The sequence below is a fragment of the Mytilus edulis genome, chromosome 5, assembly GCF_963676685.1.
Source record: "Mytilus edulis chromosome 5, xbMytEdul2.2, whole genome shotgun sequence".
Lineage (NCBI taxonomy): Eukaryota > Metazoa > Mollusca > Bivalvia > Mytilida > Mytilidae > Mytilus > Mytilus edulis.
Window position 1 is genome coordinate 82213051 of NC_092348.1, and position 26431 is coordinate 82239481.

The following is a 26431-nucleotide window of genomic DNA, read 5'->3' on the forward strand; positions in this document are numbered from 1 at the left end:
TAACCATGTTAACCGCTAAGACTGGTCAATTGGATTTTCTTCTAAAAGCATGAAAATTTAATTAAAAGAAGCACATGAAGGTATATTTTTCATAACATATTTGAATCCATCGGATAAAAAAAAAATTAAAAAAATGTTTTTTTGCACTTTGGTTGGGTAGTTGTTTGTCTCTTTGATAAATTCCTCCTCTTCATTCTCAATTTATGCATCATATATGATATATACTGATTTTTTGCCCTTCTATAAATAAATAGACCTTAGCTTATAGTTAAAGATAACAAAAGAATATACTATGATATTCACTGTCTATAATAAATATATAGGTATGTCATTATATAGTATTATGAATAAACTACTGTAAATTCACAAATTATTGCGACGTTTTTATTATTGTGAAAAATGTGACAGGGCAAAAATCGCAATAATTAAAAAAAATTATATGAATAAAACAGGATTTTTTTCAATATCTTAAAGATATAAAAATCATATTTTAGTCAAAAATGACAAAATCACAATAATAAATTCCAGCAATCATTTCTGAATTTAAAGTAGATGGAAGAAAATATAGATTACACTTTTGGACATTTTATATGGTTTAATCTGTTTTACAGATTAGTGACCAGAGCAGCTTGAATGGAGCTAGTCCAAGTGCTAAAACAGAGACAGTAAGAAATGGAGGTCATATGTTAGACACCATTGGAGGAGATTACCTTAGGACACCCCACGCTAAACCTCAGGTAGAGGTTGGAATAAACAATGTTCCCTCAAAATGTGCAGGAACTTGTGACTTTGAGTGGAAGTCTGACAGTACCCCTACATTTTCATGGGCATCCCCTGTTCAAGGTACATTCTTAATAAGTAATGTTGAAACATTGTTGAATGCACTCATTTGATTGGCTGTCATTGTGGAAATAATAATTTGACTTTTTTAGCTGTGAAGACATTTGTTTCATTTAAAACCCAATTTATTTCTTTAAAAAAATATAATAAAGGTATTTTATTTTTGACATTTATTTTATATAATATTTTGGAAAGTATTGTTTAGTAAAGTGTTTTTCTTGTTACTAATTATAAGGTACACAAGCTTTTGGAACAGAATTGACTATTGTCTATAGTAAAGTCTTATTTATTGTTTTTAAGGAACACAAGCTTTGGGAACAGAATTGACAATTGTCTATAGTTAAGTCTTATTAATTGTTTTTAAGGAACACAAGCTTTGGGAACAGAATTGACTATTGATGGTACTGGCTTTAGTTTAACTCAGGCCGACAACACAGTGACCATCGGTGGTGTAGAATGTACAGTTACAGCAGCAGCATCAACCTACTTGAAATGTAATGTTGGTAATGGACCAATGGGTCAGTTTCCTATACTCGTAAAAGTTGCAGGAAAGGGTCAAGCTTCAGGGTCAATACAGTTTACATACACAGCAGAAATTACTGGAGTTAGTGGACAAACATCAGGAAGTCTTGCAGGTATTATATTTGAATTATTGTCCATAATTTTGTACAAACAAATATGATTTTAAGAAATTGGATTAAATCTCAGGCAATATGGTTGTCAACGCTATTTTTATGCCATAAAGTGTTATCCTGGTCTGTAAATCTGTGCATCCGTACAGTCACTATCCTTATGTCCCAAAATAAGTTTCTGTTCTCTTACTTTAGTTTGCTTCAACCAAATGGTATGAAACTTATACAAATGCTTACAACTTTTATTTTTAGCTTATTGCCCCAAGACACAGACCAAGCTTGAAATTGGGTTGCCTCACTTATACCATTCTATAGTTATACAAATGAAAAAACTGTTGAATTACAAAATATTAGAATTATTAACTGAAGGGGTCTGACCGTAATGTTAAATGTTTTTCAGGAGGAACTATTGTAACTGTGACTGGGTCAGGTTTTGCACCAGACGTGGACGTACAGTTTGATGGAGTGTCAGCTGTGGTACAGAGCAGTGAACCTGGAAAAGTTGTATGTCTTACACCCAAGGGGGTAAGTTCATTAAAAATGTAGATAGGTCTTCTTTTGAAGATATAAGAAGATGTGGTATGGGAGCCAGTGAGACAACTCTGCATCCATGTCACAATTTTTGAAAAGTAAACAATTGAATGCCTTCAACATGGAATACTGCTCACATGGAAAAGCAAGCTTCATATCAATATTTGTTTGCTTAGATACTTTTGTTGCAAATCTAAATTTTAAAGAGAACCTTTTAGGAAATAGTAAAATATGATAAAGGTGTAAGAACAGTTTTAAATACAATTAATCAGCCTGCATATTTACAATAAAAATCTGTTATGGTCTATCGGTCAGATCCAGAAGATTGCCTATTTATTAATGTTATTGTAAATGTTATTCTCATTGTAGTCCTCAGCAGCTAGTGTTGCTGTAACTGGTGTACAATATGGGAACACACTGACTTCACCGACACAATTCACATATGATGCTTCCAAGACTGCAACAATTTCAGCAATTAGCTCAAATGAGGCATCTGTGTTTGGTAAGATTTTTGTTTGTTTGTTTGATAAAAAGACAGCAACCCAACAACAAAAATAACCAAGAAATATATAGAGGGCAACATACAGTCTTCAACAATAAACATTTGTCTACATATTATGTCAAGCTATAAATCATCTATAAATAGTGTGAATAAATTTAACAGAAAAATCCATCCCACTTTTTAGTCTCAATCAGTAAATTGATAAAACCTTCATATATAAAGAGAACACTTTAATCATGTACAGGAACAAAACAAATAATTATAAAATAACAATAACAAATTACAAATGATACTGATCCTTGAATACGACAACCAAGGAAAGGAAAATTACTAATAGGAAAGGAAAAGTCATTCCATTTATCATAAAATTTGGAATGCATATTACCCTGTAAAATTCTTATATTTAGGTCGAAATAGGGACGTTGAGTTTAAGATATGCATCAACTGAAAATGACTAAAACATTATGACTAATTCTCCAACTACTAATATCTGTTGATACTCTGCCCTTTTAATGAAACACATTGAAACACATCACATATTTTAAAGTTTGTATGATTTTGGTCTCTGAACAATTGTGCGAAATTAGAATGTGTTAGACTATACATTCTGATGCTTCATTGAAGCATTATTTCTTTTTAAGATTTGATGACAATACATATTGCACACCACAAATGTTTAATCTTTCATTTATAATTTATTTATAATTTAGGTGGCCAATCAATAACTATTAGTGGAAGTGGCTTTGGTGGAGCAGCCTCTAGTGCAGATGCTATTAAAATCAATGGAAAGGCCACTACAATTACTTCATACAGCGCTTCCAGTGTGATTGTCACTCTACCAGCCAATGCACCAGGAACATACAGTATTGATTTTAGTATTGGAGCTGATGGATATGCCGCAGTTGCAGCAAATGTTGTGTTAGTATTTTGAAAATACATCTTTAATATCAAACTGGTTTCACATTAACAAAAAACTAAAGTATAATTATAAAAAAGATCAGGGCACAACAAATTGAATTCAAGGACCAACATTAATGTTTGAAACTCCAAATATAAAAAAACTTATAGCAAAATAAGTAGATACAAATGGAAGTATACCTTCTAACAACGCAAGTAAACATGTATTGTTTATTTCTTTATTAGTGGAACAGTAACCTATCAGTTGACTGTGACAGATATCTACCCCACACAAGGTTCCCTGTATGGTGGAAGTCTTGTAACTGTGTTTGGAAAAGGATTCGGTACCAACGCCTCATTGGTTGATATTTCTTTCGGAGATTATAAATGTCAAATACAAGATATAGCCGATACTGAACTTACTTGTCTAACATCATCTACAGCTAAAACTCATGTGGTTACCAATCAAGGATCACATTCAAGTAAGTTATGTTCATGTTCTAGTAATGCCTTGTTTTTAAAAGTATTAAAGTCATAGAAAAGGTCTATGATATAGATATAATTTCTAAGATTCATCATATAGAAAAATTATTTTTTGCTTTAAAAAAATCTAGAAATTTGGCTAAACAACTTTTAATTACAGAAAAGTGTTAATTGTGATTATAATTATTACAGGGTAAATTGATAATGAATAAAGTATATATAAAAATACATAGAGAAAAAAATGGATTCAAAATATTCTTCTAGTAACCAATATTTTTCTCATAAAATTAAGGCTCCCAATTCGCTACAATTTACTGACTGTTTAATATTATTTACTTCCAGCTTATGGTGCTGGTTTTGCTTGGGATCCCCTGACCTTGACAGTAGAGGAAGGAGATACCATTAACTGGCAGTGGTCACTGAGTACTAATGGATACATGTTAGGTGTATACCAATCAGATAATATAACTGCCACAGCAGACAAAACTGGAGGATTCTCCTCTGGAGATGCTACAGCTTCAGGTAGGAAATTATTATTGGTTATAATGTTATTCTTCTTACTACTGTAAATTCAGAAATTGTTGCGTGCATTTATGATTGCTTTTTTGTCTTTTGGACTAAAATGCGATTTTGATTTTTGCAATACTCTGAAAATTCTTTTTGATTCATATAAAAGAATTCTAAAATGCATTTTTTGCAATAATAGAAATATTGCAATAATTTCTGAGTTTACAGTAGTAGATAATTTTCCAAACTTTTCATAAATATAACCTTTAAGTACCCAAATCTCATGGAAGTTTTGTCAGAAAGTTGTCTCAGAATTTTTGAAAAGAAGTATTAGCTATAAAACTGTTAACTATGATGTACACCTGGTTGGAAAAATTGTTTCTTTCCTAAATGCAATATATGATCATTATCTATTTATTTCTAAGATAAATATTGTTTACCTTCTACTTTTGGATTTATTCTACAGTTGTTCAGTCTATATGTTTTATATAATTTGTTGACATCTAATTACAGGATCTTACAAATACCATACGTACAGACCAACGTCCTTTACCTACTGGAGTGGTTTAGCTGATGGTATATCTATAAGTCTACATGGGCAGGTTGAAGTTACTGACAGGGTTGATTCTGTACAGAACCTAATGCTGAAAGGAAATGGATACGAGGCCACTTATGATACAACAAATAAAGGTATATTAGATTAAGTTGGAAAAAGATTTTCTGGATGAAGCATCTTCATTGTCTTTGTACGAGGTTACCAATGATTCTTTTAAGCCTCCTTACCTTTAAAGAAATATGAATATTTTTAAGGCTTGCACATCAACATTAAAAATCACAATCCAAATTTTAAATGCTATTTCTTTGGATAATCAATTATTTCATGGTCTTCTGTTCATTCATACTGATTGATTTGGGAGCTAGGGCAGAAATTTCCAAATAATCTTTAAAAAAAGTTTAATTCAAACTTTTTTTTTAAAATTAATACAGAGAAAATTGGTAAACAATTATTTGTATAATACATATTCATCTTATTTGCAGGTTTAAAAATTCTGCCCTCCCCAAATAGTTTGAAATTTAGCATTAAATTTGCCATCCTCTGTAATCAGAAGTATATTTAATGCATTCTCTTTTTAAAGGATCTACAACCCCATCAAACAATGGAGCCTGTCCTTGGGATACTACAGCTATATCTTCATGTAGTTCTTTGTCGGGAGATGCTGATAAGTTCAACTTCATGTACCAGTCCTGTATGACTGGTAAAGTGTCATCTATATCTAACAACCAGAGATCAGCAGCACACACCATTGATCTAGTCGGTACAGGCTTCAGTGCACAGTCCTGTCAAAACAAAATTAAATTGGGAGACTACCTCTGTGTTGTATCCTCAGCTTCAGATTCAAAGGCTACCTGTACAGTAGATCCACAAGGGAAAATGCAGGTAAGATAGACACAAAATTACAAGTATTTGTACAGTAGATCCACAAGGGAAAATGCAGGTAACATAAAGACAAAATTACAAGTTTGAAATAAAATTTCAATACATTGGCATGCAATATTAATAGAGGTATTTCATCTCGAATGAAATTAAAATTATATTTTTCATTTATTTTCCTCTTGTTTTTTTTTTTTTTTATCTATTTACTGTAGGAAGATTGCATAAAAGTTACAGCATGAATTTAAATTTGGATGCAATATGAATGTGATTTTATCCTTAAATTCATTTCACATGATTCTTTTGTTGTAGGTTTTGGCAAGTGCAAGTTTAGAATCTATGTTTTGAATTGAAAATAAACTATATTTATTTAAGTGAAATATATAAGATAGCTTCTTAGTGTTTTAACCATATCATGTGATGATTTGTTTTGTCATTTTAGATTGGAAATGTAGAACATTTTGACGTGTCATCATTCAATCGTGGACAATTTTTACTAGAGTTACCAACAGATGCTAAGAGATCATTCCTATTGCTGCCTCATGTATCTTCCATGTCACCAGAGTCTGGATCAGTGGAAGGTGGTCAAGTGGTTACAATATCTGGTGGAGGGTTTATTGCTGGAGAAACAACAGTCATGATTGGAACATATGACTGTCCCGTCATCTCTGTCGATTATTCTACGATAACCTGTACCCTACCAAGAGCAGGCAGAGAAGGATTCAAGAATGCCAAGGTCACAGTCACTGCAAGTGATGGACAAAAAGCAGATGCTGTCTGCTCTTCCACTAGCTCATCCTTATGTTCATACCAGTACAAATCTGACCAAACACCAACCGTCACTGGTGTCAGCCCAGATACTATCTCAGGATCAACAACATTGACAGTCAGCGGTACAAACTTTGGAACAGATACCTCTGCTATCAGTGTTACAATTGGTGGAGAGGTATGCAGTGTATCAGCAGCCACTGATACCAGTTTAACATGTACAGTACCATCAGCCCCAGTAGGGGACCAGTCAGTCAATGTCAATGTCGCTTCTTTAGGAAAAGCATCAACAACAGTTGTTGTAACAAGTTCTCCTATCCTGACATCCATTTCCCCATCTTCAGGCAGTACTGAAGGCAAAACAGTCGTCGTTGTTTCAGGAAATGGTTTCGTTGTAAATAAAACCGAAGTCATCATTGATGGAAACCAATGTGAAATTGTAGCTGTAATGTTAACTTCAATAGAATGTTTAACACCTGCTGGCACAGATGGCGCCAAAACTGTCACTGTGATATCCAATGGTGTGACTTATACACAAACATTGACCTTTACATATGGTTCGGCCATGACCCCATCTGTCACAAGCATCTCACCATCATCAGGACAATCTGGAGATACTGTCACGATCACAGGAACTAAATTCGACACTGTTACCGGAAATAATGTTGTCAAAGTAGGGGGAGCCACTTGTGCTGTATCTTCTGCAACCAGCACATCTGTTATGTGTACCTTGGGAGTTCAATCTCCAGGACAATATGATGTTATGGTCAATGTTAATCCAATGGGAAGAGCTGGTTCATCTGTTCAATTTACATATGCTATGTCAGTTTCATCAGTCAACCCTACAACAGGTAGAATATAGTTTACGATTACAATCTTTTTGGAGTCAAATCACTATAGTGTAATGCAAAATAATCTAATCAGAACATTATTCTGATGAATGTTGAGTTGTTAAAGCTTTAGCCAAATCAATATGATATTACAAAGCTTACAATTTTTAAGGATTTTTTTAATATAAAAATAAGAAGATGTGGTATGATCGCCAATGAGACAACTCTCCACAAGAGACCAAAATTAAGTTTAGTGAAATTAAATTACAGCTGGAAATTACTTATTGCTTAAAAATATTGTTTGTTTTCTTTGTTCTCATAATACAAATAAAAGAAAAAGAAAAAGTAGTGGCATTCTTATAACTAATTTATGTAATTTCAGGAAGTCTTGGTGGAGGACAAGTAATTACCATTGCTGGTTTAGGATTTGATCCTCAAACTTCTAAAGTACTTATCTGTGGCCAGGAATGTACTGTTGATAAAGCAGCTAGTACAAGTACCAATCTTGTGTGTTTAACTCCTGCTTCTACAGGTAAAGGAAAACAAAGTTTGTCTTCTACTCCCCAACAAGCTTCTATACAGGTAAATGAAGTCAAAGTTTGTCTTCTACTCCCCAACAAGCTTCTATACAGGTAAATGAAGACAAAGTTTGTCTTCTACTCCCCAACAAGCTTCTATACAGGTAAATGAAGACAAAGTTTGTCTTCTACTCCCCAACAAGTTTCTATACAGGTAAATGAAGACAAAGTTTGTCTTCTACTCCCCAACAAGCTTCTATACAGGTAAATGAAGACAAAGTTTGTCTTCTACTCCCCAACAAGTTTCTATACAGGTAAATGAAGACAAAGTTTGTCTTCTACTCCCCAACAAGCTTCTATACAGGTAAATGAAGACAAAGTTTGTCTTCTACTCCCCAATAAGTTTCTATACAGGTAAATGAAGAATAGAAGCAGAACCTCAATGAGTACCCAACTTTGAACAGTGATGTAACCAGTTATTTGACACAAGAGTTCACAAGGGATAGAAGCAGGATACCACGAGAATAAAAATGTTTATCTTGTTATCTGTATACCTGTATTAGTATAGTATAACTTAGAACAATGATGACAATAAGAAAAGTTAAACTTAAAATAACAGAAATTGTGAATTTTGGAAGTCACAATGTTTTAAATATTCACAGTAATATCTATGTGCTAAAGAAGATCAAGTTAAAGTATTATATGATCTATACTATTTAAGATAAATCCACTCCTGTGCAGCTACAGCAATAACATTGATTTTGTATTTCAGGAACTGTAACTGCAAGCTGTGCTGTAGAAGTCATGGATAATGGACAAGCAGCCACATCAACCTATCAGTATGATTCAGCAGCCTCACCATCCATTACTTCAGTGTCTCCATCTATTGGTGGAACATCAGGGGGAACAACTCTTACAATTGAAGGAACTGGCTTTGGGTAGGTAGAATAGGCTTGTTGAAATGAGACATATATGACTAACTATTTATAGAGCATGGTGGCTATCGGGGGTGGGGGGGGGTGGGGTGGGGGGGGGGGGGGGGGGGGGGGGGGGGGGGGACAACTATGACTTTTACCATTACATTAAGTTGATTTTGATTGGTTAACTTATCTATACCTCCTAATGTTGGAACAACATCAGGGGCCACCAAGTCTTACCAGAACAGAAGCTTTTGGTAGGTAATGTCAGGAGTTAATTTCACAAAAGTACTTAGGACTAAGATTTATCATAAGTCATAATACTGATTGTTCATGACTTATGATTGATCATAAATGAAAGTTTTTGTTAGAAGCCAATTCCAGTATTATAATGCAAAACTTCTTACAATATATTCACATCACAAGCCAAAGAACACTTTTTTCTCTCTAGGTCAGAACTTATTTTAGTAGTTTGGATAGGGTTATAAATATGAGAAAACTGGAATCTGATTGAAAATTTAAGTATGAATTGAAATTGAATTTCAGAAGTTCTACATCAGATGTAACAGTCAATATTGGTGGAGTTGCTTGTGTTGTACAAACTGTTGCAGATACAAAGGTTGTCTGTGTAACAGGGGCAAGAAATTCTGGATCTACTGATGCTCAAGTTGAACTACAGATCAATGGCGGAGGAAATGCAAGACAGGTATATTTATTTTATTAACATGCTCAAGTTTATGTTAGGGACAAGAAATTGCATGAAAGGTAATAGAAAAACAAAGGATAAGGGGTATCCATCCATAATACTAAATCAGTAAATACACAATATGACTCTGCCACAAAACATACAAAAAACAAAGAAACAGCACTTTTATTGCTGTTCTTAATCTCAAAATCACAGTGAACACTGAGCCAAAAAATAACTCCCAGCTCACTACCCCTAAATCTGTTTGTGTTTGTTCAGATGCTGCATTGAAAATAAGATCACGGTTTTAAAAGGTTTTCTACAAACTTGAAATATATCTGAAACTTTTTAGATATGACTCTTCAGTAATTTCCTGTCATGTATTCAAGTTTATACATTATTGTTATACCGTTATATGAAGTTAATCTTATCTCATGTTTATACATTATTGTTATACCGTTATATAAAGTTAATCTTATCTCATGAGTCATATTATCCAAAAATAGCAATATTTTCTATTTGACAAATACAAAGTTTAAGTTGACAAATTATAAACTCAAACACCAGTGATTTTTACATATCCATGAGTAACAGGTAAAATTATTTTATAGGTTGAAGCAGCCTTTAGCTATGTTTGGGCATGGTCATCTACAAACTCCTGGGGTGGAAAGACTCCTCCTGGAGAAGGAGAAATAGTTGTTATTCCAGCTGGAATGACAATTTTACTGGATCAAACCACACCTAAATTAAAGACACTATTGTTACAAGGTTAGTACTGGCAACTTTGATCTGTGACCTAAATTAAAGACACTATTGTTACAAGGTTAGTACTGGCAACTTTGATCTGTGACAAATGATCTTTTTACTGGATCAAACCACACCTAAATTAAAGACACTATTGTTACAAGGTTAGTACTAGGAACTTTGATCTGTGACAAATGATCTTTTTACTGGATCAAACCACACCTAAATTAAAGACACTATTGTTACAAGGTTAGTACTAGGAACTTTGATCTGTGACAAATGATCTTTTTACTGGATCAAACCACACCTAAATTAAAGACACTATTGTTACAAGGTTAGTACTTTAATCTGTGACAAATGATCTTTTTACTGGATCAAACCACACCTAAATTAAAGACACTATTGTTACAAGGTTAGTACTTTAATCTGTGACAAATGATCTTTTTACTGGATCAAACCACACCTAAATTAAAGACACTATTGTTACAAGGTTAGTACTTTAATCTGTGACAAATGATCTTTTTACTGGATCAAACCACACCTAAATTAAAGACACTATTGTTACAAGGTTAGTACTTTAATCTGTGACAAATGATCTTTTTACTGGATCAAACCACACCTAAATTAAAGACACTATTGTTACAAGGTTAGTACTGGCAACTTTGATCTGTGACAAATGATCTTTTTACTGGATCAAACCACACCTAAATTAAAGACACTATTGTTACAAGGTTAGTACTGGCAACTTTGATCTGTGACCAATGATCTTTTTACTGGATCAAACCACACCTAAATTAAAGACACTTTTGTTACAAGGTTAGTACTGGATCAAACCACACCTAAATTAAAGACGCTATTGTTACAAGGTTAGTACTGGGAACTTTGATCTGTGACAAATGATCTTTTTACTGGATCAAACCACACCTAAATTAAAGACACTATTGTTACAAGGTTAGTACTGGCAACTTTGATCTGTGACAAATGATCTTTTAACCAATTAATATTTTATCTAACAAGCAAAATATTTTATATGTTTGTTCTGATATTAAACATAGAAAAAGAAAAGAAATTTAAATATTTCAAGATTCTTTTCTCCTTCCATTAACTCTATGATTTTTAGAAATAGGAATTTTAACTTTTGAGAACTATAAATTGTGAGGTTCTTATTTGTATTTTTAAGAAAAGATATTTTTGGCTCTCTGTATGCTATAAATACAGACGAAAAAGTTATTTTTGAGGTAGGCATGATTTTTTTTTCATTATCTGCTTTATATAACAGACACAGTTTGTTTTAATAAAGAACTTTATGTTGTCAGATAAAAAAAAATATGCAAAATGTAAGCCAATCAAATCTGACTACCAAATCATTGGGTTTGTAATAAAGTTGATATTTTCAGCTAATGTACATATACTGTATATACACCATTACTATTATTTGTATAATAACATGCAATATTTAAATTACAGGAGGAAAATTGATATTTGATGAACAAGACATTGAATTGAATTCAGAATATATATTAATCACCAATGGTGGAGCTCTCCAGGTCAGTAAACATTTATACACTGGGAAATACAGTAATTTAGAACATATTGCATATATATATAAAAAGAAGATGTGGTATGATTGCCAATGAGAAAACTCTCCACAGAATGCCAGTGTTCATATCCTTTTTTCCTGTCAATGTAAAAGATGAAAGATTGGATATATCAAATTCTTTGATGAACTTGTAGATTGATGCAGTTGTCAAATGCCAAATGTCAAAAGAAGGAACAATTTTGGTTAATTTTGTCAATATGAAAAAAAACATTAACAAATGAACTTTTGGTCTTGAAGATATCTATCTTTCTATCTTATTTCTGATGGTGTTTTGCTATTTTAGATTAAAAAAATCACATTAAAACTTTCAGGTTGGAACAGAAGATAAACCCTTCCAGAGTAATGCTATAATTAGACTTCATGGAGCTTTTAGGAGTCAGGAACTTCCTATATATGGAAGCAAAGTTCTGGCAGTTAGAGAGGGAACACTGGATCTTCATGGTGAGTTCAAAATTTATATGGTGACTTAAACCAATAGTATTTTTTGTTTTGGATTTTTTTTTTTTTTCAACATTATATAATTTATAAAGTTATAATACACCATATCACTATTTGTCCACCATACTTTGACGTCACAAAGGAAAATCATTGTTATAGGACATCAATAGTTCATGTGTTAGAAATTCTCAGGTCAAGTGTCTGAATTCTTATGCAGCAAAAAGTAAAATGGAAATGGGGAATGTGTCAGAGACAACCCAACCAAAGAGCAAAAAACACTACAAAATGGTTCGCACATTTTTTAAGGCATTATTTTTTATTCTGAGTTTTTGTTTTTCTTCCCCCGGCTTTATAATAGTAAGCATATACTGATTAACCTCTGTCTGTCCATCTGTCAGTCAGTCCGTCTGTCAGTCAGTGGGTCAGTTCACCCAAAGAATATTTTTCTTTGCATCTTTCTCAGGAACTACATTCAAGGATTTCAGGGTTTATATGAGTCACTTTTACCGTGTGATGCGTTTTGATATTCATCACTCAACAAGTTCCTGTTTACATTATACTTTCATCGATACTTTAAGTGGCAGGGGTATCATTAGTGAGCAGTCACTCTCAAATTCACTTGTTTTTTCTTAGGTATTCCAACACCTGTTACTTGGACAGTTAGGGTGAGGGTATCATTTAGTGAGCAGATATCTCAGATTCACTTGTTTTCTTTCAGGTATACCAACACCAGTTACTTGGACACATCTTGCTCAGACAGCCAATGCTGGAGACACAACAATAACCATAATGGCAGCTGTTAACTGGCCCGTAGGAAGTCAAATTGTCTTACCAACAACTGGACACAGACATTCACAGAGTCAATCTGAAACAAAGTAAGATATAGTTATTTTATTTATTTACATATTTACACCAATGACATTACATGTTTAAATTCTTGCTAAAATAATTAACCAACGGCTATTTACACATTGAAATCACTGTTTAATTTAAAGTATAGTAAAAATTAAAAAGAATATTTTCATATTCAAATTCAAAACATTGGTTTTTTTTTTATGCATGAATATTTTAACAATGTTGATCACCATACAGTGACCTATAGTTGTGTCTACTTCATTAGGTCTTTGGTGGATAGTTACATAATTTCCATAATTGAAATAACTGAAAACCAATGTTTTTATTTCTATTATAGAACCATTACTGCTATTTCTGGACAAACCTTGACCTTAGATTCAGCCCTAGCCCACAAACATGTGGCCGAAAGTGAAACGTTTGGTAGTACTACTGTAGAACTACGTGGTGAAGTGGGTCTTCTGTCACATAATGTTAAATTTCAAGGGTCAAGTGATGTCCAGTTTGAGGTTGATATTGAAGCATGCCCAGATGGATTCAACACAGGTAAGATATAATTCTGATAATATGAGCAACATGACGGGTGCCACATGTGGAGCAGGATCTGCTTAAATATCCAGAGCACCTGAGATCACCCAAGATCTTTTTGGGGTTCCTGTTGCTTAGTCTTTAGTTTTCTATGTTATGTCTTGCATACTATTATATGTCTATTTGTCTTTTTCTTTTTTGGCCATGGCATTGTCAGGTTTTTTTCCCGATCTTTGAGTTTGGCTGTCCCTCTGGTATCTTTAGCCCCTCTTTTACAACATTTGATTCAGAAGTGTTAGAGAGGAAGTAAAAGCAACAGTTCATCTATACTAAAATAACAATATTCTGCCAAAAGGGAAATCCTTTGCTTCTACAGAAACCCCTGCATCTGCCCCTGATCTGAATAAATTAAAGAGTTTTTTATTTGTGGATGACAATTTTTTTGGGTGGTTTACTTATAACTGATTTGTACATGGAGTTATTAAAACAATATATATATAATATAAAATGAATTTATCATATTCAGAATCTTTGTAAAGGTATAATTGTAATTGTTTTGATTCTTGTAATGAAATAAGAGTCATGTTTAAGTTCATGTTTGACTGCTTCATTCCTCCATTTGCATTAAAATATAGAACATTATTCTCAACCCTTTTAACAACTAGTAAATTTGTGTATGTACTTTAAAGTTGAAATGGGTTTTGCATACAGTATATATCTCCTCTGTATATTTTTATACTTTTTTTTGTCTTTAGGTGAATTTGCAACACAGACCTGTTTCCAGGGGAGAATGGGAGATGAGCAAGGAACTGACCAGTTTGGTGGCCATATAATGATCAATCCAGCGGAAAAAAATAAAGATTTGGCTGTAGCTAGAATATCTCACATTGAAGTCTCCCATGCTGGTCAAGCTTTCAGACTTGGACGTTATCCAATTCACTTCCATCTTCTTGGCATAACAACAAAATCATACGTCAGCGGCTGTGGTATACATGACACGTTTAATCGTGCTGTAAATGTGCACGGCACACACGGTCTGGTCGTAGAGCGCACTGTGATTTATAACATCATGGGTGGAGCATTTTTCTTAGAAGATGGTGTTGAGACAGGTAACACATTCCAGTATAACCTTGCAGTGAAGGTCATTGCAAGTACAAGTCTTTTAAACGATGACATCACTCCCGCTGCCTACTGGGTAACCAATCCTAACAATACAGTTCAACACAATACTGCCGCTGGAGGAACACATTTTGGTTTCTGGTATAGAATGCATGACCACCCTGATGGACCTTCATTTGATCCCAACGTCTGTCCCAAACATGTGCCAATTGGTGTTTTCCAAAATAACACAGTTCATTCTCAAGGATGGTTTGGAATATGGATTTTCCATGATTATTTCCCAAGGGTGGATGGCTCATGCTCATCATCTTCAGCAATGACAGTGGCAGTCTTTAATACTCTTACTGTTTGGAACTGTGAAAAAGGTGCAGAGTTTGTTAATATTGGCGCTGCTCAGATGGTTGGTTTTGTATCAGTACATAACGAGAAAGCTGGTTATGAAGGCAAGACATTAGTTGAAACCCCCCAGTTTGATGAGACTAATGGTCATGCTATCAAAGATTCAGTCATTGTTGGTAGAAGCCAGTATCTTGATAAACAGCCTGATTGGTCAGGCACAGGTTGTACAGTTGGAGGAATTGTTCTGCCTTATGGAAATGGATTGATCGTTTCTGGTGTGTCATTTTATAATTTTGATCAAAATTCATGCCAAGCCTTTACCTATACTAAAATTGATGGAACATGTTCTTTGTACTGTGGAGGTTTTACATATCATTTCAAAAATATAGCATATGACGCTGCTTCCAGTAGTCACAGAGTACGATTTGATTGGCTACATGAAGGAGTGATGGTTGATTTGGACGGGACATTCTCTGGACAGGCAGCAGGCAGTTCTATTGTACCAACCATGACACATTTGCCATCAAGGTAAGGGGTGTGATAATTCAATGCCAGGAAATAGCTGGTCGAAAAAATATCTTGTAGTACCGTAAATTCGGAAATTATTGCATGCATTTTTATTGAGATATATTTAAAAATGGACAAAATTGCAAAATTGATTTTTCGCGATTATCTGCATACAGATGCGATTTCTTATATTTGCAATACTCACCCAGTTGCATTATTATCATTTTTAAAAACAGGCAATAATTTCTGAATTTACAGTTTAACAATAGATGATGGTTTCTTTGTACAGGACATATTTTAATTAGGACAATTCGTAACTCCTATGATAAAATTAAAACTTTTTATATATTCGCACAAATGAAGGTCATACCATTTATAACAAGTAGTCTTTGAATTATTTCGTCTTTTTAATATATATACATTGAAGAATTGGCACTTCCTTTACATTTTGGAAAAATAGTTCTTTTATTTGTTAGTTTTCTTTACCTGTAAAACACTCAGTTAAGTTCTGATGGAAAAAAAATATTCTCCAAAGTGTCAGTCTATTCTTATAGCAGTTATTGCCCTTTAACAATGAAATACATAATTAGTTGGTATTTATTCTTGATAACAATAATGAAGAGACAGTAACTACACAGCAAAGGCAATTAACAAGCAAATTGAGAAGTTCAAATCATTTAATTGATAGAAATTTGATATAGGGAAAACTGATAAGGGAAGGGCCATGACATTACTGTAGAAATTATAAAAAATGACTGAATAAGTTAAGTTAAGAGTTTTGTCTTTGCAAGAATGCATATTGGAAGAACTGAAGACAAGTGTAAATTCCATTTCAGTTGTTCATCTATATCCAATGGATTTACGATGGCTTTACCTGCCAGTAGTTGTCCCCCAGGAGTTAAATTCCATAGGATGTCTTTCAATGGTATTTCCCCAGCATCATTAGAGGGTAAAGATGTGATGATCACAAACCAGTATGGTACACAGAGAGGATACTATGTGGACAAGCGTATAACTCACAAAGATGGATGGGTCTTCCTTCTCATTGGAGGTGAAACTCATAAAGTTGCATTTGAAAATGCTGCCCATGTTACCAACATCAGTTATACAGGAGTTTTCTATGAATTTAATGTAAGTTAATTCTTATTTTTGTTTTCTAACTTTAATATTAGTTGTGGGTCTTTAAATTCATGACTTGAATAATTTCATCACAGCAGTAATATAGGGCCTTCTTTTATGGTACTTAAGAATGTACTTAGGTTAGGTTTACGATACAGGGTAAAATATTTTGCTCCATAACACAATTTTTATTTTCACATAAGACTTAAAAAGCTCATAAAAGTTCACTTTCCAAAATTTTTCACAGATTCTTTTCTTTAAAAATTAGACCCAAATAATACAAATATAAGGATAAAATCTGAATCATCTCTTTTCAGCCATTTAAAAAAAAAAACAATCTTAAAAAGGAGCTACATAACATATCAATATTTTTAGCTTATTTTGTTCCTTAAGTAATTATATAATGCTCTTCCGTCTTTTAGTATCAATTTTAAACCTTGATTTTTTTTTTTACCTAAGAACATCCTTATAAAAACCTATGTATATTTCTGGGTCAGACTCAAGGTTTAACGTCTACTGGATAATAGTGACGGGAGATAAATCATGTACTGGATAATAGTGACGGTAGATAAATCATGTACTGGATAATAGTGACGGGGGATAAATCTAGTACTGTGGATTCATTCATTTAGTTTCGTGGGTATCAATTTTCCTGGATTGAGGATAATGTGCATTTTCGTGGATATTTGATTTCATGTTTTGCAAATCTCTGCATACAAAGCCTACAGAAATTTTGTTTTTCATTGAACATTTGAATTCTTAATTCACCTGTACCAACGAAACCCATGAAAATTGATATCCAACGAATAATAATGAATCCACAGTATTTGGATTTAATTTGAATAACAATTATACTTGATTTAGTGAAGGCAAGCTGTATAAAGTTATATGCAAAAGTAATGTTGTGTAATGATAACATTAATATTGACAGGAAAATAAAAAAACATATAAAAACTAGATTTGATTTATACAGAATTTAGGAAGAAATTTTCATTGTTTAAATGGTGTTTTTTTTTCAGGATGCCAGTGATTATGTAGAAGTTTGTCACTTATTAGACCAAAAACCAGACAAATTTTATTGGCAAGGTTCTGCTGCTGGACAAAATATGTCAACATCAGCATTAGATTTAAGTAGGAATAAGCATGGAGATTGGTATTTTGACAATACAACCAACCATTTTTGCTTTATGGGTAAGTATTCATTTTAGATGTATGATGATAATATGTTGATGAGTATTTGATACTGTAAACCAACTTATTTTCATGGATTATTAGTTACATAGTGTGCTAGTGACCTAATAGGGTATATATGGGGTCAGTAAATTCCATATGGGGTGAGAGCGAAGCTCGAATCCCCATATGGAATTTACTGACCCCATATATACCGTATTACGTCACTAGCACACTATGTAACGAATTTATCTTACCGACTATCTTAACGTGTGAAATTAAGACTAGTGATTCTCAAAATGAGCAAGTCTTCAATACTGTTAGCACTAAGAAAATACTTCCATTGATCCTACAAAAACAGATGCCAACAATAACGACTTGTAAGGTTTAAAGGTGTTTTGTGAACTTATTTCAATCTTAATCATCAATTTCTTCGTCTGTTGAAACTTTTAAGATTTTTTCTCAGTACCGTTTTGTTTTTTATAAAGGGACATAACACCACTACTAACCGTGTATGAAATAAGACCCGCCCCCTTCTTACCTTATAAGGAATATAAAGGGACGTAACTCCACTACTAACCGTGTATGAGATAAGCCCCGCCTCCCTACTAACCTAATATCAAATATACACGGTTTGCACGCGGACGCTTTTAACCAATCGTATTCCTGGAAATGTATAGGAGGTAAGATAAACTTTATTTTCCGTTAAATTTCCTTTTCATCCCATTTCACGATGATTCAATTTCATGATCTTCAAATTTACTTGATATAGTTTAATAAGGAAAGATCCCAAGTTTTATATATCCTCGAAGATTTATATTTGTGTTATTTTTCTACTCGCATAAAATCGTGAAAATTAGTTGTTTTAGTAGTATGAAGATGAATAAAGCCCCTTCTTGCTCCTCTGGCTTATCAAATAGAGACTTATATTGGCAGATATTCAAGATTGACATTTGTTTTGTTCAAATTCACTATTTAATGATGTACTGAAAATTCAGAAATTATTGTGAGGTTTTTATTATTGGGATAAATGCGACAGAGTTGTAAACGCAATAATTTAAACTCGCATTTTGAAATATTTTATATGAACTAAACAGAATGTTTTTCAAAATCGTAAAAATTAAAATCAATTTGAGTATAATTTGACAAAATCGCAACAATAAATGCATGCAATAATTTCTGAATTTACAGTATATATCTATTGTATATCAACAGTCCTATTACTTATTTTGATTTAAGATTTCAGGCTTCCAACATTTTTTATTAAGTAAGATGTTCTCCAAGCCCATTATTTGGATGGTAAAATCCATTGATGTTACTATATTTGAATTTCTTTTTCAATTCATTTGCAATATTCTTACATTTTATTATTTTAGTTGCTGGAAAATTACAAAGAAAAAGATCATCACCAAGCCCATCGGTCAACTCAGTAGACAGACCAATGAATGTAGACTCATTCAAATGTTACTTTAAAGACTGTATTGCTCCACCAGATCCTGATACCATTCCACCGACATGTACAAGACCGTCAGATGCCCAAGTATGGTCCGACACCGCCATATGGGATGTGGATGCTGATGGATATGTCAGTAATGTTGGTAGCGGTACTCATGGACTACCAAAGGCTGGAGATATGAAATTGAAAATCAAAAAAGGTAAACCATACTAATGTAATTGACATAAATTTTTCTGGTTTATGTTTTCATATTCAAATTCCTATGGAGACATTAATTATGTAAATTTTTCAGTCCAGTATAAATCAGGAGATCTATACAGGGAGTAAGATTTTTTTTTCAAATTAAGACTGAAAATCATTTGGACCAAAAGTCTGGCTCAAAATGTTAGATCTTGAATTGCAGCCATTTCATAGTATCTATTAAACAGATATATGGATTAGTACCAAATTTCATAATTTACAGATACATTGGTTGGTGGTGATAGATCTATTCTCATTTTATAACCAAAGCTTCTATTTAACAGATACATATGGATTGTCTGTAACACAGCTATTCCTCAGTTTATAACCTAATTATTAGATACATGGGTTGTCGGTGATATTTTTATTCCTCAGTTTATAACTATAGTTTCTATCAAACAGATGATTTGGTTGGCAATGATCATCATCCAGTGGTCTTGCTAGCCCGAAATAGAAGGGCGCCGCGCCCTGGGTGCCCTCAGCCGCGCCCTGGGTGCCTTCATCAGCGCCCTTCTGCCCCGACGTCTTTTTCCAAATTTTTCTTGTGCCGTTTTGGTAAAATTTTGTTTCATCGATTTCTGATCTCCAAGTTAATTACTTATATGACACCTGTGTGATTGCCCCCAGGTTAATCATGTCATTACAATCAATTACAATGATAAAGACTTCAAAGGTGTTAATAACTAGGTAATTTAATTAGGACAATGTATCTTTTTGTCATTCTTTTGATGAATGTGTCAGCGAGTGTGTTTAGCTTGGGTCGGCATTTTCGATCTCCAAATCACAATGGAAGAGCGTATAAATGAAGACTTTCATGACTTTAGAATTGAATTTAAGTCATCAAAATAAAACTATGCCTTTACAGAAATGCCTTCCATCTCAACTTGTTAGCGACAAGCACAGTTTTTAATTAACCCAAACGTGGTGGAAATTGATTTTGGAGTTACTTCCCCTGTTTTAGCTTATTACAAATTTGTGCTCTAAAAATATTATCTAGTATAAAAAAAAGGAATAAATTACCAATTGAATATATAATAACATAATAATGTTACCTTTTAGATTTTAACTGTATTTGAACATATTAAAAAATATATATTGCAATTTCTACTTGATAATTATACTTTTAGCAATCCATGTTCTAAACATTGTTAAATTAGTAATGCTCTCAATTTTAGTTACAATGATGTTTTATATGCTATAATTCCTATATAGATAAAAAAAAAAAAAAAAAAACACATTTTCATTGATATTGGGTAGAGTGAAGTTAAACTGTAAAAGCATAATATGTTGATGAAGATGTACTATACCATTCATAACTACACAAACAATGAAATAAAGACTATAGTTGAAAAGCATCTTTATTTGAAAAAAAACAAAACATATACAGTAAAAAAAAAAAAAGAGATTCGTTAACTCGTGATACACACAGAAACGTAGACAAAAAAATGAGCAGTGCCTTTTCTTATCATAAAAAGTGCCCTGCCCTCCACTGGCACCCTGCCCCTTTTGATTTCTAGCTAGAGCACTGTCATCTATCCTCATTTTATAACCAAATTTTCTAATTAATAGATACATGGGTTGTTGGTGATACGGCTATTCCTCAATTGGATTCATTAGTGTTAGAAGGTGTGTTGGAATTGAGCCATGGACCAACTAAAGATAGAGAGTTTACCATTGATGTAATGTACCTGTACATACAAGGAGGTAGACTGATCATAGGATGTCAAGAGAGCTCTCCTTTTGAGGGATTAGCCACAATTATATTAAGGGGAGATCATTCCACACCAGTTTGGCCAAAGACAGAAGGACCAAATATTGGTTCTAAAGCCATGGGTGAGTTGTTGATTTTTTCATACCTTTTTTGTCAATTTGTGAAGAAAAAAAATCTATATTACAGTTACCATTATGTAGATATTGTTGTCTTTATTCAATGCAAGTATTGTTAATATACAAAATCTTTTTTATGTGGTTCAATATTTTTCTTTTCTGAATTTTATATGGTAAGAACATACAGAAAGTATATGATAATTATAGATTATCGTTTTCTCGCTTGAGCTGGGACGGCAAAAGCGAGAAAGGCAATCGCGTTGAGATGACCAATGATAATCTGTTTATTGCTATTTTACCTATGAAGACCTTGTCAATTTCATGTCAATTTCGTTAGCAACACCACATGCCTGCTTAGTTTCTAGCGTTAATTTTCCATCTCAAGCGAGTAGCATGATATGAAAAATTATCACAAAAAAAGATCGAAGGAAAAATGCACAAAATAGCGATAAATTCATTTACAGTGATTAAAGAATTTTTAAAAATTAATGGTATGGAAAAATGAAGTTGGTCTGCTAAACCTCAAAATAATTCAGTGTAATATTAGAATATTGTTTGTTAATTTCAGCTGTATTTGGAGGCCTGGATCTGCATGGTAAAGATGTGGGTAAAACCTGGACCAGACTTCAGCAAACTGCATCAGCTGGATCTAACCAAATAGTCCTTTCTGAGACAGTAACTTGGTCTGCTGGGGATGATATTGTTATTACAGCAACAGGCTATGAAGTCAATGAAGCAGAGAAACATACTATTCAGTCAATAGCTGGTGATCAGAAGACAATCACACTTACTTCTAATTTGGCATATAAACATATAGGTAAGTCTAAGAGTACTATACATTTTGATGTTTCAGCTTTTGATTCTACCATTTTATTGAAGACTTTCGTTTTGAATTTTGTATGGAGTTAGGTATTTTTTGGTTATTTTACTTTTTGTTAAGTATCAATGACCGCTTCATAGCTTTTATGATGAGAAATTAAAAAAAATGTTGTGCATGTAGAAGTTAATTTCTAAATGCTGTTGTAGATATTATTAAAACACCATATAGGGGGTCATATTTGCGTGTGTAAAATTTCTTCGATTATAATTGATTAAGGTATACAAAATATTTTGGCGGATTCAAAACTTTTTTCAATACCTTTGCATGTGCCGTTTTAAATTGGCAGAATTTATATCAGCAAAAATAACTAGCTATATGGTAATTGTCATTGAGTAGAATTGTATCTATAACATTAGTTACTGAAACTATAGTATTGTTTACACAGTAGATATCATAGAGATTTTTGTTAGGAGGAACAACTATATGTTGACATTATGAGCAGTTTTATTAGCACTTTAATTTTGGGAAAATAAATGACCACCTTGACATTTTAAAATACTTTGTATGGTAAATGGTAAATTGTGGTCTTAAGGGTTGTATGTAATAGAAGTTCTTTTTACTTTCCAAAGCACATCCTTACAGGTTTCAACGTTAGACACTGATTTAGATTAAGAAAAAAATCATTAGTTGTTTATTCTGGGTAATAATGACAAGTATATTAATTTCAGTGCTGAGATATAAGAAACCTTTTTGGAAACAGTCAAACCTTTTTAGAAACAGGAACATTTATCATATAAAAGTTAATTGCAACATGTTATTATATATTTCAGTTGCATCTGAAAGCTTTGCCAATGGACAAAGTTACAGCATAGGTGCAGAGGTTGGTTTGTTAACAGGTCGTAACATTAGAATAATTGGGGAAGACTACGCTGATATAGAAAAAGAATCATTTGGTGCACGTGTCATTGTTGGTGTTACTGCTGACGCTACAAGAACTTTCACAGGTAAATTATATTTGAATATTTATACCCCACTTTAAAAAAGTGATGGTATACTGTTTTATGTCTGTCCATCCCATGAATATTTTTCATCGCATCTTTCTGAGGTACTATGTCATAAGGATTACTGAAATTTTGTCTCAAGTTTTATATAAGTCAGCTTTACCCTGTGATGCGTTTTCAGATTCATCACTCAACAACTTCCTGTTTACCTTACATATTTTTACACTGTAAAATTATCCAGTTGCAACTCTAAAATATTCTACAAGAACTTGCACAGGTTAATCATATAAAATATTTAACCTTGAATTTAATTGTACAAGAACTTTATACTGAATATTACCGTGTCTCTACAACTGAAGACAGATAAATAATACCAAGTATTCACTTTGAATTTTTTTTATATACAGTTGGATTTTTTTGAGAATTCAGATATGCAATTACAGGATTTTTATTTTACCTGTTAAGCCTGGCTTTTATCATAAACATTTCCTTATTTTCTTCTCCAGGATATGCCAGAATATCAAATGTAGAATTTTATCGTGGAGGTCAAGAAGGTTTTACAGCACCTCATGATCCCCGACATGCCGTTTCTTTCATGGATATCGGCACTTTGAATGACATAAAACCATGCTATGTGAAGAAGTGTAGCTTCCATCATGTATATGGTACAGCTATTGGAGTGTATGGTGTACATGGTCTTGAGTTACAGGATAATGTCATCTATAGAACAGTTGGTCCAGGTGAGGAAAATTATTAGATTGTATTAAACTGTAATTTAGTGTATAAAATTGAGAATGGAAATGGGGAATGTGTCAAAGAAACAACAACCTGACCATAGAGCAGACAACAGACGAAGGCAACCTATGGGTCTACAATGCAGCAAGAACTCCTGCACCCAGAGGCGTCCTAAAACTGGCCCCTGAACAAATATGTATACTAGTTCAGTGATAATGGACGTCATACTAAACTCCGAAATTATACACAAGAAAATAAAATAAAAAATTATACAAGTCTAACAAAGGCCTGCAGTGGCGGATCCAGAGGGGGGTTCTAGGGGATGGAATAACACAATGACGAGAGCCACATCATATGTTTAAAGAGAAACACAAAAAGGCATATATACAAAGCACATTAGTAAAAATTAAAGACAAGACTACAAAATATTTTTGAAAGTATGGTCAAAACTAATCCTTTTATTTTCATCTAAATATCAAAGCCTTTTTTTCAAAAATATTTCACCAACTTAAAGAGCATAGAAAAATAATCAAAATTACGAATTAGAAGATGGCAATTTAATGATTTTTTTTTTATACTTGTTTCATTAAGGTATTGAAACTAGGTCATCAGACACGAGAATAAGACGTAATTTGATGGCGCTCAGTCTATTCAGAGGATCATACAATGGAAGATACGAGAGCTTCAACTTTGATTACAAAGGTATGATAGAAGCTATTGGTGCTTCTGAGCTTGTTATCCAAGGCAATGCCATATCATCATTTGAACGTGCGGGATTACATAGTTTAGGAGAAGACTGTTCATCTACAACTGAGCCATGGACAGACAACTCTATTCATACAGGGTTGATTGGTACCGCAGTGTTCCCTTCAGATATGGATGATCCTAATTTTGACACTGCACATAGTTGTGTGCAGCTGGTCAACTTCACTGTATGGAAATGTTGGGATTTTGGTCTATATCATAACAGGTAAATGTTTATGTAAAACAAAAAAGTTGTGGGAAGTTTTACGTTTATCAATTAATTAAAATCAAAGATATTGGCTGTTCATGTCAGCCATCATGATTTCATTCTTTGACTTCAATGGCTTTTTGGATTTGATAGCATAAGAGAACTTTGTAGAGTAAACCTTTATTTTATTTTTATAAATAATTTAACTACATCTCAGCCTCCCCTTCAAAATCTACTGGCTTTTTGAATTTGATAGCATAAGAGAACTTTGACTGTGTGGTATGGACTTGGCTCATTGTTGAAGGACGTACGGTGATCTGTAGTTGTTTATTTTTGTGTCCTTTGGTCTATTGTGGAGAGTTGTCTCATTGCCAATCATACCACATCTTCTTTATTATATTTGTAGAGTAACCCTTTATTTTATTTTCATAAATGATTAACTACATCTTAGCCTCCTTACAAAATCTTATTAAATTCTTGTTGTTTCATTAAGATTTCTTAAATGAAAACATCTCTCCACCAAATATTTGAGGAATCAAGCAATATTTGGTGTTCTGCTAAATATTTTTATACCTAAAACTTAAAATCAAGTGCAATAACAAACATAATTCTTTTTTGGCTTAATAAAACTTCTTTATCAATTTTGTTTATACATTACTATTTTGGAAGCTAAATATTGTGAAAGTGAACTTTTCGATTTCAGTATATTTGATGTAGTTGTGAAGAAGAACACAGTATTAGAGAATGGAGTGGGTATCTTCCCATTTGTTTATGGAGCAAGCGCTGTGGACCATATTTTTGTGGACAATTACATGAAGATTGAAAACAATTTGATAGTGGGGCAGACAGCTGCTTTTGACTGCGCCACAGATGTCATTGATTATAACGATGCTAATTACAAAATTTCGGGCAAATTTGGACGAGCTTGGAGAGTGAACGGAAAAGGAAAAGTTGGGCTCAGTACTCCCAACTTCAGTCAGGCAAGCAATGCTGCAATTATTAAACCATTTTATAATCAAATGGCATATCAGTCCCTTGGAGGAAGAATGGAAGTTATAGGTTAGTAAAACTTTTTGGAAAAGTTATATTTGAGACAAAAGACAACTGACATTAACTGTAATTTTTGGTGCATGACAACAAAATAAAGACTTTTTTAAGAAGATAAAAAAATCAAATGATTTTGAAGAATCAAGTTTTTCCGAAAATAAGGTTAATGATAACTATTTGAGACTGCTCAGGATAAGGATATTTTGATGAATGAAGCTAATGGTAGCCAAAAATGACTGTTTGGCGCCTGACAGTAAAGGGCAATACTACCCTCATATTTGATCTACTTTGACACTTTAAAAATCAAATGACATTATTTATTGAAATTGTTTACAACAGAATTTTCATTTGTTTTAAACTTAATTTTGTAATAGACTATTATCCTTTGATTCACA

General features: G+C 33.0%; 1 protein-coding gene across 4 annotated transcripts in view; it reads left to right on the plus strand.

Annotated features, from left to right (window-relative positions):
* Positions 1-26431, plus strand: part of LOC139524597 (fibrocystin-L-like) — a 68999-nt gene that overhangs the window by 29510 nt on the left and 13058 nt on the right. For all 4 annotated transcript variants that reach the window (XM_071319516.1, XM_071319517.1, XM_071319518.1 and 1 more), the window contains exons 24-51: positions 612-843; positions 1206-1475; positions 1873-1997; positions 2373-2505; positions 3216-3423; positions 3649-3884; positions 4228-4407; positions 4906-5082; positions 5529-5830; positions 6267-7443; positions 7805-7954; positions 8713-8878; positions 9404-9563; positions 10154-10310; positions 11754-11833; positions 12198-12327; positions 13043-13199; positions 13517-13722; positions 14460-15690; positions 16506-16800; positions 17808-17979; positions 19335-19613; positions 21224-21487; positions 22050-22298; positions 23132-23305; positions 23809-24042; positions 24629-25007; positions 25693-26048. In XM_071319516.1, the coding sequence (XP_071175617.1) occupies positions 612-843; positions 1206-1475; positions 1873-1997; positions 2373-2505; positions 3216-3423; positions 3649-3884; positions 4228-4407; positions 4906-5082; positions 5529-5830; positions 6267-7443; positions 7805-7954; positions 8713-8878; positions 9404-9563; positions 10154-10310; positions 11754-11833; positions 12198-12327; positions 13043-13199; positions 13517-13722; positions 14460-15690; positions 16506-16800; positions 17808-17979; positions 19335-19613; positions 21224-21487; positions 22050-22298; positions 23132-23305; positions 23809-24042; positions 24629-25007; positions 25693-26048 (7879 nt within the window). The remainder of the gene's footprint in view (positions 1-611; positions 844-1205; positions 1476-1872; positions 1998-2372; positions 2506-3215; positions 3424-3648; positions 3885-4227; positions 4408-4905; positions 5083-5528; positions 5831-6266; positions 7444-7804; positions 7955-8712; positions 8879-9403; positions 9564-10153; positions 10311-11753; positions 11834-12197; positions 12328-13042; positions 13200-13516; positions 13723-14459; positions 15691-16505; positions 16801-17807; positions 17980-19334; positions 19614-21223; positions 21488-22049; positions 22299-23131; positions 23306-23808; positions 24043-24628; positions 25008-25692; positions 26049-26431) is intronic.